We start from the raw sequence: 15,354 nt of genomic DNA on the forward strand, positions 1-15,354 counted from the left end.
ATGATAATGAATATGATAATGACATGATAATAATATAAACAATTATAACAATAATAGTAAAAGAATTTAGGTAACCTTTTCTTTGTCAACTGTGCAGGTGTACTGAGCCCAAAAATTTGAACAATTTTTTTATAGCAGTTTCTGAATCTACACTATTTAATGCATGTGCTCAAGAATTATTTTGTCAAAATTCAAATTCCAAGAGATGAAAAAAAAGCAAGAAAAAATACATAAAATAGGTACAATTGTATAAAAAAAATGAAACAGCTTTTTCACTCTCCTGAAAAATTTAGCTTTCTAGGTTAAGTACATTTTAAACAGCTTTCAGACGATTTATAAAGCACTCTATCCTATACAAATTATTAGCTCTGAACACTTTACATTGATGGCATGATTACTCAGATTAAACCTCACACATACAAGAAAAACATTTCATATGCACAAGAAAACCAGTTCAACCACATAAGGAACAACTTTCTCAGCCGTTCAATAATTACATACACACACATGTGAAGAAACACGATGTAATCAGGCGCTCGTCAAATTATAATCAAAGTGAAGAGACTGGCATTTTTCCGCAGGTTTGGGAATTTTTATTGAATTTTTTTGTTTTTTGGCCTAGTACCTTTCATACCCATTTAAGAACACATTTCTGTGTGAATTTTGCAGAAAAACGTTGATTAAAGGCACAAAAAAGTAAATTTTCAGTTTCCATGGACTCTCCAGCTAAGGAAATAATAATCTTTGGCGGTCATTTTCTCACTAATTTTACCTCTGAAACCAGATGACCCCACCTTCTTCATTCTTGACTAGTATTCAAAATAAATGGACATTTTTTTCATCCAAAGCAGAACAAAAGAACAAGCTTTAAGATGATACCAATAACGTGAAATGACCAAACATTGACGAGAGCCTGATTTCACCACATCGTGACACATATGAACGGCAGTAAGATAAGGGAAAGACAAAGAGAGACACAACAGGCTTTTTAAAAATAGTCTTTAGCCTTTGATGTACTAGCTTAGGCTACAGAAACAAGAGAAGACTGATCAGATTCTCTGGATTGAAAAATATCATTGATTAAAATTCTCATAGGTCACTAAGTGCTCATCACATCCTGAACAGGTCGATACACTTTACAGAAGGACGGAAATCAGCTCAAAGGACACACCTATGCCAGTACTAAAACATTTGTTAAAAATCTCAATAGGTCATAAGGCCCTTTTAACAAATCCTAAACAGGTAAGTAAATAAAATTTACAGGACTGAAATCACCCCTAAGTACACACTTTTGTAGGTACTAGGAATAATAAGTAGCATTTGTATAGCGCATATCCCCGCTCAACAGCAGGCTCTATGCGTGCGCTTTACACTATATTATTATCCCAGCAGACCACAGAACACTCCGAAACATTCTCAGCTTCCCGGGAAGCAGACAGTGCAAGCAGCTGATTAAGCACTCAAACACTAACAAACTGACAAGATCTTTCGCTGTCTATAGCCGGGTACCCATTCACACCTGGGTGAAGTGGGGAAAATTCGTGTAAAGTGCCTTTCCCAAGGACACAACGTCGGGCCCCTGACGGGATTCGAACCCACGACCCTACGGTTGCGAGTCCAAGAGCCTAACCACTAGGCCACCGACGCCACATAAGAACATCAACATAAACAAAATAGGTGGTGACCTGGCAAGAATCACTCTTTTCGGGGTTGCAGATATAGACTCCACAGACAAATTACCGACTCTGTCGCCATCTTAACCCGGCGGACACACACATCCACTCAAACACACACACACATAGAGAGAAAGATACACACACACACACACACACACTCACACCACACACACACACACACACCGCACTCATCACACACACATACACCACACACACACACTTACACATACACACACATAGACCACACACACACACTTACACATACTTACACACACATAGACCACACACACACACTTACACATACTTACACACACATACACCACACACACACACTTACACATACTTACACACACATAGACCACACACACACACACACACTTACACATACTTACACACACATACACCACACACAAATACTTACACATACTTACACACACATACACCACACCCACACACACATATACAACACACACACTTACACACACATACACATATACCACACACACACATACACACTTACACATACTTACACACACACACTCACACATACATACTTACACACACACTTACACATCTCCACTCACTCATTCACACATCAACACGGACTAGACGTACACATACTTACACACACAAATCAACACCGACCAGACTTACATTGGTCTCCTGTTCTCCAGATGGTGAAGTTCCTCCAGAAGCTTCCAGGTGATTCCTCCATTGGTCGAGTACTGCAGCAACACGGACTCCTCCCTTGTCTCAGACCCCTGACACTCCGGGCCATCTCCGCCAATACGGATATAAAACTGGATGAAATCCGCCGACGTAGTGTGCAAATCCTTTGTCACTAGTTCTCGGGTGCCATCCTGAGCAAAGGAGGAAAAAAATGAGAGAGAAAAACATTTGTTTGACGAGCTAATACAAAGTGAATCCGTAGCTGTCAACTTTTCAAAACCAAAAAACAGAAAGTACCCCCCCCCGGTCAAGATGGCAGGCATTGGCCAAATAGCCCCTCCCCCCCCCCCCCACCTCTTCCAACACACTTTTATGCATGAACAAAAATGTTTAATTATTTCAAGCAGATCTGTAACATAAATGTCAGAAATGTTCAGTAAAGACCTTTCCAATTGACTTATGGTCTTTGTTCTCCTTATTTGCAAATCCTGTTTCGAAAGTTCATAACTTTTTTTCAGCACTGCCAAGTCTGTGAGAAGCAATACTACGAAACAAAGAATATGTATTTCACGACACAAAAATGTACTTAAGTACTCGCAGACCCCCCAAAAATGTACAAAATGTTGTTTTCTTTAACATACTGGTTGGCAACTGAGCAAGTCATGATGAGGGAGGGTCAGAGACTCAGCCGTGAGGACCATCTACTTAAATGAGTGCCTGCTTTGACTGTATTTAACTGAGGCATCTACATTTTTTGGAAACGACGCCAAATCAAAAGCAATGATGCTAACAGCACAAGATGAAAACAAAACAGGAATGTTTCTGGTTAACTATATCAGAGAGCAAGGTGAATATGTATTAAACAGAATAAAATTAGAAGGTGTCCATTAAGTTAAATCTTACCCCTGCAAAATACATGTTTTCTCCTGACAGAATAAGTCCACAACCTTGTCCGGTGCGGACCACTTCCCCTCCTTTGATGGAAAAGTCCGTCGTTGGATCATACCGAAGCCCAAAGCCAGCTTGGATGGAAGAGTCCATTTGGAGCTCAGGGGTGCATGTGTCGCCTGTGAAGCCTTTATTACACCTGAGAAAGGGAAACAGAAAAGTAATGACGATGACAAATAATAATTATAATAACAATAACAATAATAATAATGATAATAATTTAAAATACAGCAGTAATTTTAAAAATATGAGAGTAGTGCAGCTTAAACATTGAGTCAGGGCTGAAATCTTCAGAGTCTCCGTGCTTGTCCTTCATTTTTCGGTTATGACATCTATTTAAATTGAATTGTGTCATGATATTCGATATTTATACTCGAATAGAGAGAAGACATACAATACATGAAATAAACACGTCCCTTCCCTATGAAACCAGTAAGGCTGAACATTCATTATCGTCTTATGCTCATCTGATATATCTAGAATTCATAGCATCACAACTTGCCCTTGCAAGATGGGGAGTGAGCTTGAAAATTTGTTCTTTTCTTCCTCTTCTTCTTCTATAAGTGTTGTTATCATTATTTTTATTTATATTATCAGTATTATTTTCACTAGTGAAACCAAAATTAACAATTGCCTGTTTTACTTTTCAACTTATTTTCAACCCCCCCCCCCTACACACTTTAGTCTAAGAATAATAATAATAATGATAAAATATGACATTTATCTAGCACTCAACCCTGATCAAAGAATACCAGCTCTGAACACTTTACAAATACAAGTAGCAACACAGAAACAGTACATTGTGTTCAATTAAAAATCTAGATATATACAGTCGAATGACCTGCCCTAATGGCCACCTGTATAAGACAATCACCTGAGGAAATGACCACCCCCCCATTTCCCCCTTGCGATGTTTTAATATTATAATGACACTGTATAAGAAGTCAACCTAACTAGGGCAGCCACTTTTCTCCTCTACAATGTGTGGCTGTCTTACACAATTTCTACTGTATCTCTTTAACTCTTTAGACCCTGAGTTATTTCCACCGTTTCCTGGAGTTTTTTCCTACGGTCACCTAAACCTGGCGCACTATGTCTCATTATAACCCCAAAAGCTTGCCTCTAACTTCTAAATGACAGAAACAAAGTCATTACTAATAAACTTGGTTCGGGAATAGTTCTGAAAAACAAGCAAAAACTAGCACTAAATGAAATTAAACAATTGTCACTGGTATCGGACGCACAGTGTTATTACCGCTGGATGCTACCAGCATCCGATGGGGTTTAAAGAGTTAATCTGAAAAAGAAAATAGCATTCTCACCTACAAACTCCATTGTGACAAATGCCTTGACCATTACAGAGGGCTGGGCATCTAGGACCTATGTAGACCCGGGACACGCCCCACACGTCCGACTTGCCCCACTCTGGCTGGACCCACCGGAACTTGGTCTGTGGACTCCTGTTGAGGGAACAACGAGAGAAGATCAGTTAGTTTTAGTTTTAGTAAGAGTTTAACAGCACTTGCAACACAATAAGGTCATATAAGTGCCGAAGATTAGAGGTGTTACAAGAGAGTAACAAACACAAAATAGAAGGAGAAGAGATAAGGACGATAGATGTTTGATAGGAAAGAAGGAGCAAACCACACCAGAGCATCCGCCAACCACCCTCAAAGAAGATCAGCACTGGCTGAGAGAAAGACTCTACGTGATTATCAATACAAGGTAAAAGTAGGCCTACAGCTCTACATAAGCAGTCTTTACAAACGTTTAGTTTTAGTAAGAGTTTTACGGCACTTGCAACACAAATAGGTCATATAAGTGCCAAAAATCAGAAGTGTCACTAGAGAGTAACATACAATGAAAAGAAGGAGAGATAAGGGCAATAGGCATTTCTAAGGAAACATGTCAAATATATAAATATTCTGTAGACAGTACCAGTATTTTCCTGCAATTTTTTTTATTCAATCTTTGAAAAAATTCAAAATGGGATGAGGGTGGGAGCAGTGATATGCCTTTCCATAGAGGAGAAGGAAGAGACAACAAAACTGGCTCTTACTATGAGCTCCTTAACAGCTCAGCCCACGATTAAAAGACCAAATAAAAAATGCAATACAAAAGTGTAATAAAATAAGGAATATACAAACACGTAAAACATAAAACAAGGAATATACAAAAACGTAAAACATAAAATAAGGAATATACAAACACATAAAACGTAAAATAAGGGTTCTACAAATATGTAAAACATAAAATAAGGGTTCTAGAAACAGGTAAAACAACTGACTGACCACGTATCCGGAGACAGCAGCACTGTCACAGTCTTCCACTCCTCAAAGTCATAAGGGTTATAGACAGAGCCTCTACGGTACTCCTCACAAATGTCAGGAGGTAGGCACGGCTCTTCCACCTGAGATTGATGGATTATTCATTGTGTGTACAGATAGAAAAAATACACAGAAATCACAAAAATTGGAAGCATCAAACATAAAAAAGACAAAGGTCAAATACTAATAGCAAACTAACAAATGAAATATGCATTTTTGCTAGCCTTGGTGCCTTTCCAATCTTTAAAAAAAGTGGTATATGTACACAAATGAGCATACAAATTCATAAATACACATGAAGAATCTAATGCATAAACAAAAATGCACACAATCAGTAAAGTCACTTAGCAATAATTTACAGTTTTCAACAAAGGCTGTCAGATGTAGAGTGGAATAAAAACAAACAAATATATCAACACTTTTTAACAATCCACCACAACTGATCATTCAATTCAAAGTTCAATTTCTGTTGACAAGTTAACAGTCCAGGTAGCATTTTATTTCAATGTACAAGTAAAGCTTAACTTTGAAATACTCTCTTCAAAAGGAGATTGAGCTCCTCACCAAACTTTATCTTCAGTATATATGGAATGTTGTCCCTCCTCTGTACGCAGCCAGTTTTGTCATCCAATCTTTCAGCATCACACACTTTCCTATAACTTTGCCACTATTTAGCCTATTTATGTAAACTATGGACAAAACTGAGTAGAAATGAATGATCAAAGCAGTATACATTACAGTTTGATAACAGAGAGACGAATTTGTTGAGATTTGAAAGTTTTTGTTATGCCTGTAAACAGCTGAGCTATGCTGGGAGCTAGTTAAACTTGCATGAGTGTATACAAAGACTTAATAGAAAAAGGCTGAACAGTAAAAGAGTGAAGACATAGAGAACTCACAGGGTGCCAGGAAATGCCATGGTCAACAGAGTACTGGAAGTAGATGGCGTTGTCGGTGTTTTTGGAGAAAGGAGCTCCACAGCCCATCACAAGGTCAAACTGAGCCATGTACCCGGGACCTACACGCATTGGTTTCGAGTTTAGAGAGCGGGCCTCATCGTTTTTTTCTGGGTCTGAAAATCTGGAAAGGCAACACAAGGCACAAGCCTGAATTAGGCAGAATTCTTTTGGACAGGTATGTCAATATGACATGGAGGGCAAACAAAAATCTATAATTAAAGTGAAAACCTTTATATATAAGGATTTCATAACAGGTATCTCACAGATAATTTTATAAAAATCGAATCACTCACACAACACTGCGCATCCTGTTGCAAAAGCTATCTTCCAGCTTGCCATGGTTGGAGGTCAGTCGACTGTCAAAGTTGGGCATGTCCATCATCTCCACGGAGAGCAGATTGGAGTTAGCGTCTGCTGTCAGGACAATGTCGTCAATGGCCCAAACATCCTGACCCCGGCCCGAGTGCTGGGGCTGTCTCCAGCGGAACTGACACATGGAGCCCTGAGCTGACGCTGGCACTGGCAGCGACACTGATCTGTTGATGTTGTGAAGACAGGTTTAAGTTTAAAGCTTTTACTTTCAGTAAGAGTTTTACAGCACTTACAACACAATCAGGTCATATAAGTACCAAACATTAAAAGTGTTACTGGAGTGTTATATACACACAAAAGAAGGAGAAGAGATAAGGACAATAGATGTCTGACAGGAAAGAAAGAGCAAACCACATCAAAGCACCCACCAACCACAAATGAGTTTAGAGCAAAATTCTTGTTGTTCCTAGATGGACTGGACTATACCTGTTACGAGAAAGTGGTTGAGCATGTCGGCAGAAGAGCTTTGAAGACAAATCAGATGTCCAATGTAAAAAGACTTCAGTTTTGTGATTATACGGTCTTTGATGCATGTGGGGCATTTTCATAACAACTGAATAGTCGAAAACAGTGAAAGAAACTATATTAACACAACAGTCCTCTGTTTTAGTAAAAGACAAAGCACATAGAAATAATAACAGTCACTTAGTGCAGGAAGAAACAAGTATGACAGACAAAAAAAAAAAAATGTAAATGAAAGAAAAAAAGCCATTAGTAATACAGGGTGCGGTGGCAAAGTGGTTAGTGCGCTCGTCTCCGAAGCGGAAAGTCCGGGTTCGAGCCTCGGTTCGACACGGACCTTTTCGCCCCCTCCTACCCACCCAACAGTAATGGTTACCTGACTTCGAGTTGGGGAAATAAAGGAGGCGTAGAAAGGAACTGGCCACCCCACCACAATAGGCCGATGAAGGCCCAGGAAGTTGTCTCACTAACAAGGCAATCCCCAATGTCCGGATCGGAGGCGGGAAAAACTTTACTTTTAATACATCAAACCGTTGTCAAAAACCAAACTGGATAAAAGTACATGGCTTCAATGTCAAGCGGTAGGATACGAAACTTTGTAGGGAAACGGAGATGGAAGGGGCGAGGGGACTTATTACAAGAAACAAAACCACTATAAAAGTACAAAGCTTTTATCCATGCAAAATAAAAACCGAGGCAAAACTCACGTGGGCTGTTGGAAGGCATCAGGGAGAAACTCGTGCAACAGTGTCCAGTGTACGCCTCCATTGCAGGAAGATTCGAGCAGGACACTTTCCCAGGGTTCATCAGGAGGAGGGCATGAAGACACTACAGACTGTGTGCCAATTCTGATGGTGAACTGCAGCGCACTGTGCAGGCCACAGGTACATGGGAAGAGAAACAGAAGTCATTATATTAAGTTATAATTCTGTGAACTATAAAATTCAAAGATAGCGCATTCACAATACTGACTACCAATAAAGATCCTACTGGAATTGATTGCTGAGAGACAGAAAAATGGGAGCTAACTTACTAACAGAAAAAAATGGAAAGAAAATTATAAAATAACAAAAATGATAATAATAATAATAGTAATAATTAAAAAATAATAATAATACAGATAATGATAATATTAATAATGATAATTATAACAATAGTTTGTCTGTCAATGTCTGATGATGAATTGTGCATCTGCAGAGGAGAATATTTCTCAAAGAGTAACATAAGAAAATAAGGATTAAGATGATTTGTAGCTTCAGCTTTGGCCAATGACATAAACTCTAGCAGAGAAGTGTTTGCCACATTTTGAGCATTTTAAAGCTTCATTTTTACTTGTGGATGTGTGCAGCTTGGGGGGAGAGGGGCTTCTTCATCGACTTCAGCATTTGTAATTCATGAAGCCTCACCTGACCTCGTAATATGATGTGCTCTAATTGCAACTCGAGTGCAGAAACAGAATCCAGGTTTTCTTGAACAAGTGTCTGAGGAAGTTATTGAGGATCAGATGGACAGACAGGATCACCAAGATCAAGAGGAAGTATTCAGAAGAATGAGACAGAGCCCAGTCAGAGATGAGGTGGGAAGAAGGCATTGGCGATGGATTGGACACACTTTCAGAAGTCAAGCAGCTGCATAACAAAGAAAGTGTTAGATTGGAACCCACAGGGTAAAAGATCAAGGGGAAGACCACGTGGAACCTGGAGAAGAGTCATGGATATGGATGTACAGAAAAGTGGGAAGACATGGAGTGACATCAAGTGACTAGCCCAGGATAGGGAAAGGTGGAAAGTGTTTGTTCGTGGCCTATATCCTGATCCGGTGTGAGAAAGGCAATGATGATGATGATGAATTGCAACTCTCTAGCATAAGAAACAGAAACTCACGACGCTAATGTGGTGTTCATCTCAGCTGTTGTAAGACTGCGCGGGCCAGAGCCACTGAAGACCAAAGCCTTCCCAGAGGACAAGACGCCACAGTCATAGCCCACAGAGCCCCCAGCCACGTCCAGGACAACAGAGGCGCTTACGATGGAGGAATCTTCAAAGCTTTCCTGCAGAGACGAGACTGGAGGAACGACAGGGCTCTCACAGCGTTCTCCTTCGTAGCCAAAATCACAGCTGTGAAGAAGTGAGAGAAAAACACATATGTCATCATAATTTTTGAAAATTAATAACAAAATAGATGAAGTAACAGAATTATAATATAAAACTAAAAAAGGTAAACAAGCAGTATTCATGAGAAACATGTTTTCCCTTTGAAATGTCTCAAATCATTTGCTAGACTTAGATAAAATTCTCTGTTAAAAAAACAATAAAAGCTTAAATAATTCCTTTAACGTTAGAAGTACAGTGTTAAGTCATCTCAATAATAATATCCTGCATAATTTGACACAATTTTAATGAAAGACTCTTACAACTTACGAGCATAAATATGAACTTTCAACATCTCAACCAAGTGATCTTGGCTGCGCTCCCTGGCCAGCTCGCTTGCTCATTCATGATGACGTCAAAATGTCATAATCGTTTTGCTTTGCATGCCGAGCAGCCACTCCTTGTCTACTTATGGCAGGATCACAAGCACCGGATATGCTCAACTCGTTTAATCAGTGGTACATCATGGGCTTATAGCCAGCAGTACAATGTATTTAACCCTTTGAGCCCTTGCTACTTGTACACTGGTTGTGCGTAAAACTGCTTGTATGCCTAGCCACCAATCAGCGGTGAACAAGACCCCATCCCCAGCCCTGCCCGCCTGAGACAAAACGCTTTCAGAAAACAGTGTTTATTACACAAGACGTTATTGATTATTTTGAAGACCTTTCTGAATTAGTTGCTGGTAATGACAAGGACCACCCTGAGTGGGATATGGAATGTGATTCTGACGATCATATAAATGTTAGTAACATATTGCTCAGAAGCTCAGGCAGAGGGGAACGGTAGCCTCAGGAGGTCAGGGCTCAAAGGGTTAAGTGAACTTTTAATCTGGTGCTGGCAAACCAATCCACTCATTTTTTTAACACATCCTCTGCAATCATAGGTTGCAAATCTGTAATGAGCCCTCGCAACACCACTAGTGGACTGCACCCATAATGCACTTACCTGCAGCCTTCTGCTGTACAAAATCCATGTCCATTGCAAAGGTCTTTACATGATCCGATGAACACTGAAAGAGAAGAACGGACAAACATTTATTATATTATTATAATAGTAGAGGGTTTTACGGCGCTCGCAACTGCATAAGGTCATATGAGCGCCAAGGGGTGGGTGTCAGCAGAGAAGTCTTTCCAGGGAATCAGACTTACTCTGCTCACCTCTCTAGCTTCAACGGCACAAGGTCTGCTTCGACTATCAAGGCACCCCGGAAATAGCAGGTCACAAGAGAGTGACAAACATACAAAAGAAGTAGGAGCGTGACATGAATCAGCCCATTTACAATTCTACTGTGCTTGAACGAGAAATGTCCCCCCTTTGGGAATGGCCTAAAGACACTACAGTCAGTGGCACTATCCCGGGGGCAGAACAAACAAACAGAATGTGCATTGTTCATCAACTTAATAAAAAGATAAAAATTGACAAAAACTTCTATAAGATTTCATAAACCTTAAATTCAAAGGGAAAGCACCTCACTAATCAATGTCTCACACTGGATCTGTAAATCTCAGGTAGGAAATCACATGTCAGTAAGTTCAGTGGACAAAACCTTACGTTTATCTCGCAGGCAGTCAGGACAAAAATCTCACCATCATCCACAGCCCAGGGAGTAGAACTTTTCCCGTACTGCACAACCCTGAACCTCACATGCGGGGACTGGGCCACGTACGGGATGGGAAGAGTTAAACGGCTCCAGCTGTGAAGAAATACAGTCTATCTTAGGACGTATTTGTTCGCGTACTTAAATTTGAAAGTGTTAATGAAAAAAAAATAAAATATACATTAAAAAAATCTTAGGAAGGTGTGATCATAGACTCAATCATAATACCCTAGAACAGGCACAGTCATGGCTGCTACTCTTTGCTCTCTATAAAAGCTTAGCTGAGCTAGTGCACTCTAAGGGAGTGCAATTGAAAGGCAAGATACCAGTCTCGCTATAGGCAAAGATAGTAAATAACAAGATGGTCCACTCAGCCAAAAAAGAGTCCGCCGGAAGTCCACTCTTTGCTTCAGATGGCGCTGCAGTCTGTTTTGAAGCTCTCTTTCCTTTCTCCAGAAGAAGAATAGGAATAGCACCTCATTGCGTGTGCAGATCGACTGCTGTTCATCAGCTGTTTGGGTTCATTCAGTTCGGAGTTTTAGGTTTTTTTTATTTTAATGACCTCTCGCCTCTCATTCTAAAGTCAAATTAAATGAAGAAATCAGTCGTCTCTTCATCCGGAAGAGGTTTTTTGTCAGCGTAACCATTTTAAGAAAGCGTTCTTCCGAAATTTGAATTCTTACTTATTCAAAAACTTGTTAGTTTCACTTTGATTTTTTTTACACAAGTAGGGTAACTCTGTTCGCAAAGGGTGCACATTGGCGAAGAGGGCGCCACCGAATTTTGAGGACTCTTTTTTAATTGGCTCAAAGAGAGGAGTGGACCCTCTTGTTATGTAGACTCTTTGCTATAGGCGAGTGAGTGCACAACATTTCCCTTCTTCCCCTTCATTTGGTTCCAAATAGTGCCACATGGTGCGCTCCATGTTGAACCAGAATTTAAGTCAGAGTGCATGGTCTTGGATAATAACAAAGGTAGTACATAACAAGATGGGCCACTCAGCCAAAAAAGTGTCCGCAGGAAGTTCGCTCTTTGCTTCAGATGGCGCTGCAGTCTGTTTTGAAGCTCTCTTTCGTTTTTCCAGAAGAAGAATAGGAATAGCACCTCCTTGCATGCGCAGATCGACTGCTGTTCATCAGCAGTTCGGGTTCGTTCAGCGCGGAGTTTTAGGATTTTAAAATTTTAATGACCTCTAGCCTTTCATTCCAAAGTTAAATTAAACGAAGAAAACAATCATCCTTTCCTCCGGAAGAGGATTTTTGTCAGCGTAACCATTTAAAAAGAGCGTTCTTCCGAAATTCGTTCAAAAACTTGCTAGTTTCACTTTGATTTTTTAAACTCAAGTAGGATAACTCTGTTCGCAAAAGGTGCGCTTTTGCGAAGAGGGCGCCACCGAATTTTGAGGACACTTTTTTAATTGGCTCAAAGAGAGAAGTGGCCCCTCTTGTTATGTAGACTCTTTGATAATAATAATAGATAGCATTTGTATAGTGCAAACCCCTGCTCAACAGCAAGCTCTATGCCTTTCACAATCTATACTGTTACCCCAGCAGACCTGAGAGCATTCTGAAACAACCTCAACTCCCAGGGAAGCGTACAGTGCAAGCAGCCATTTATAGGCGCTAAAACACTAACATACTGACAAGATCTTTCACTTTCAACGGCCAGGTATCCATTCCCACTTGGGCGAAGTGAGGAAAATTCGTGTTAAATGCCTATCCCAAGGACACAAAGTTGGGTCTGCGGATTGAACCCCTGAACCCGAAACCTCACGATTACGGGTCTGGTGGCCTAACAACTAGGCTACTGACGCCACACACTTCGATGGGTGCGATGGATAAAACCTGACATTATGGACCTGCATATAAACTCATACAGAGTTCAAAATAGATGAACTTTGAGGCCCTCTGCTTTTGAAATGTTGGTAAAATAAGGTTAACTATTACAATATAGTCAATGCACTCATTCCAACTGCAACAGTGTTCCCCCAGTGTTTTAATTTTTGTTGTTCAGAAAGTAAATAATAATTTAAAAAAACAACAAAGCAATTCAACAGGTGTCTATACATACTACATGAACATAAGAGCCCATTTGTACTCTATTTAAAATTCCCAGACCACCAAAATAGCTGAATCCTGCTTATTCCCACCATAATTAAAGCTTCAGGCTGTACTAGAATTATGTTCTTATAAGCAGCCCTCACCCCTCCAAATCCTTAGATGAGAAAGAAGAGGTCAGAGGTTGATGATGCCCATTGCAAAGGGAAGGAAGGCATGAGGTGTAAAACTCATTCCAGGTCATTCCATGGTCTGTACTGTACTCAAACTTGACACTGGAGACGAAGAAAAGGATCAAATAAAATGTGGATATGCTATGGAAAAAAAGAGTTCTGATGATTGTAGCACAAAGTTATTTTACAAATCATTTGTCATATATTTAGTTTGAAATTCAACAAGTAACATAACTTTTTTTTAAAAATGAAGTCCGTAATTCACAAGCATAACCCTTCAAAAACTTGAAAATAAAATCTGCGGGCTGAATCAGTTCAACAATCTTCAATCGGTGAACCAAACCATTTTCTGTGGTGTTGCGCAGAGGCACTTTGCTCTCACACTTAGAAGACTTGAGTTCAATTTGGAGTGGGGAGAATTCTTATAAAAAATCTGTCTTTCTCCTGTGACATTGTATTCCTCTCAACCTGGGTTGATCTGACAGATCTTAGTTGAGCTGAAGTGGGCTTAAAACTTTTACAATTACATAATTACTTGAGCTTAACATTGGCTCTTTAAAAACTTTATCAAAAGAAAATAAGGAAAAAGAAGAAGAAATAAGACTGGAAATTTCTGTTCTACCTGGTATCACGATCTCCCTCCACACCACAAGCCAGGTTGAGAGAAGCTTGCAGAACTTTATCGCTATCTTCTGTGGATGTTTTTGGGAGGAGGGGAAGCAGCTGAAGGTCGTCCACTGCCCACACATCCTGGCCCAGCCCGCCCGAGGACTTCTGTAGCAGGCAAAGACTTACGGTTCCGTGACTATTGACCTTATTGGTGGCATTAAAAAGGGGGATAGTCACCAGCTGGCTTGTCTGTGGGTATAAAAAAAAGTTTTTTGGCCTATGGAGAAAATGTTGATTGAGTTCGAAAACATTATCTGTTGGTATTTTTAAAAAGGAGGTTATTAACATATGGGACAAAAACAACTCCATGTTAATTTAGTCAGAAAACAACAACAACAGCATAAAAGTAATTTAAAATATAAAAAATCAGAAAGAAGAAATATGGGATGGGGGGGGATAAGCAAAAACAATCTTAAAGCAAGTGTAAGAATAGAAGCAAAGAGTAACAGAGTACGAGAACATTTCTTAGAACAAGAACGTAAAAAATAAAGTTGAAAGACTGAAAATTTGCCACAATTCTAATTCTATTTTGATGACTTATTGCTATACTTTCTCAAGCGACACATTTTTAGGCTGGACAGGATATTAGATGGGATAATATCAGGCTGAGTCAAATGGGTCCTTCTATAAAACCTAGAGTGACATACAACTGATGTGCTATCTTCATTATATTGATTTGTGCTACCATTACATTCAAGTTGAACTGACAGTTTGCCTGACCAGGGTCCACCAGCAAAAAATGTAATACTTTAAAAGAAACATTTTTATGAGCAGGCTATAGGTGACTGTTGTGATTCCACATTCTTTGGCTTTTATTCTTAAAGAACGGAGCTAAACAGTATCCATAAACCCGTTTGAAACTATATGTTGACAAAGAAAAGACAAACAATGAAAACAACAGGCATTCTGTGAAAAGCTAAGAAACTAATCAGTTTGTAGCACGCAAGAGATAAGACAAGATAAGATAAGATAGATAAGATAGACAAAACTTAAATTGTCCAGATGCTGGCACATTGGTTTGGTGTTTCACCCCCCCCCCCCCCCCCCCCCCCCACACACACACATCCATACACATGCTCTCTCTCACACATCCTCCGTTCCACACACATCTGTCCATATACATATATGTGAAGGGTGCTGACAAAATGAGTTGTTTCTCGGATTCAAGCCTGATTGAAATAGATACAAAACGCTTATTGGTGAAGTTTTTACAGTTAAGAAGTATGAAATAATATAAAGCATGTTATATATTTAAAGAATATGGCATCTATAGAAAATCTATAAATTTTACC

At 39.7% G+C, this 15,354-nt stretch overlaps 1 protein-coding gene across 1 annotated transcript in view; it reads right to left on the bottom strand.

Annotated features, from left to right (window-relative positions):
* LOC101846046 (reelin) overlaps nucleotides 1-15,354 on the bottom strand; it is a 93,912-nt gene that overhangs the window by 51,446 nt on the left and 27,112 nt on the right. Inside the window, exons 15-26 of the mRNA XM_013083040.2 lie at nucleotides 14,016-14,251; nucleotides 13,367-13,495; nucleotides 11,153-11,259; nucleotides 10,512-10,575; nucleotides 9,297-9,530; nucleotides 8,121-8,282; nucleotides 6,873-7,115; nucleotides 6,520-6,700; nucleotides 5,585-5,703; nucleotides 4,616-4,753; nucleotides 3,249-3,432; nucleotides 2,331-2,536 (exon numbers count right to left, since the gene is read on the bottom strand). Coding sequence (XP_012938494.2) covers nucleotides 2,331-2,536; nucleotides 3,249-3,432; nucleotides 4,616-4,753; nucleotides 5,585-5,703; nucleotides 6,520-6,700; nucleotides 6,873-7,115; nucleotides 8,121-8,282; nucleotides 9,297-9,530; nucleotides 10,512-10,575; nucleotides 11,153-11,259; nucleotides 13,367-13,495; nucleotides 14,016-14,251 — 2,003 coding nt within the window. The remainder of the gene's footprint in view (nucleotides 1-2,330; nucleotides 2,537-3,248; nucleotides 3,433-4,615; nucleotides 4,754-5,584; nucleotides 5,704-6,519; nucleotides 6,701-6,872; nucleotides 7,116-8,120; nucleotides 8,283-9,296; nucleotides 9,531-10,511; nucleotides 10,576-11,152; nucleotides 11,260-13,366; nucleotides 13,496-14,015; nucleotides 14,252-15,354) is intronic.

This window comes from Aplysia californica, unplaced genomic scaffold, assembly GCF_000002075.1.
Source record: "Aplysia californica isolate F4 #8 unplaced genomic scaffold, AplCal3.0 scaffold00010, whole genome shotgun sequence".
NCBI lineage: Eukaryota > Metazoa > Mollusca > Gastropoda > Aplysiida > Aplysiidae > Aplysia > Aplysia californica.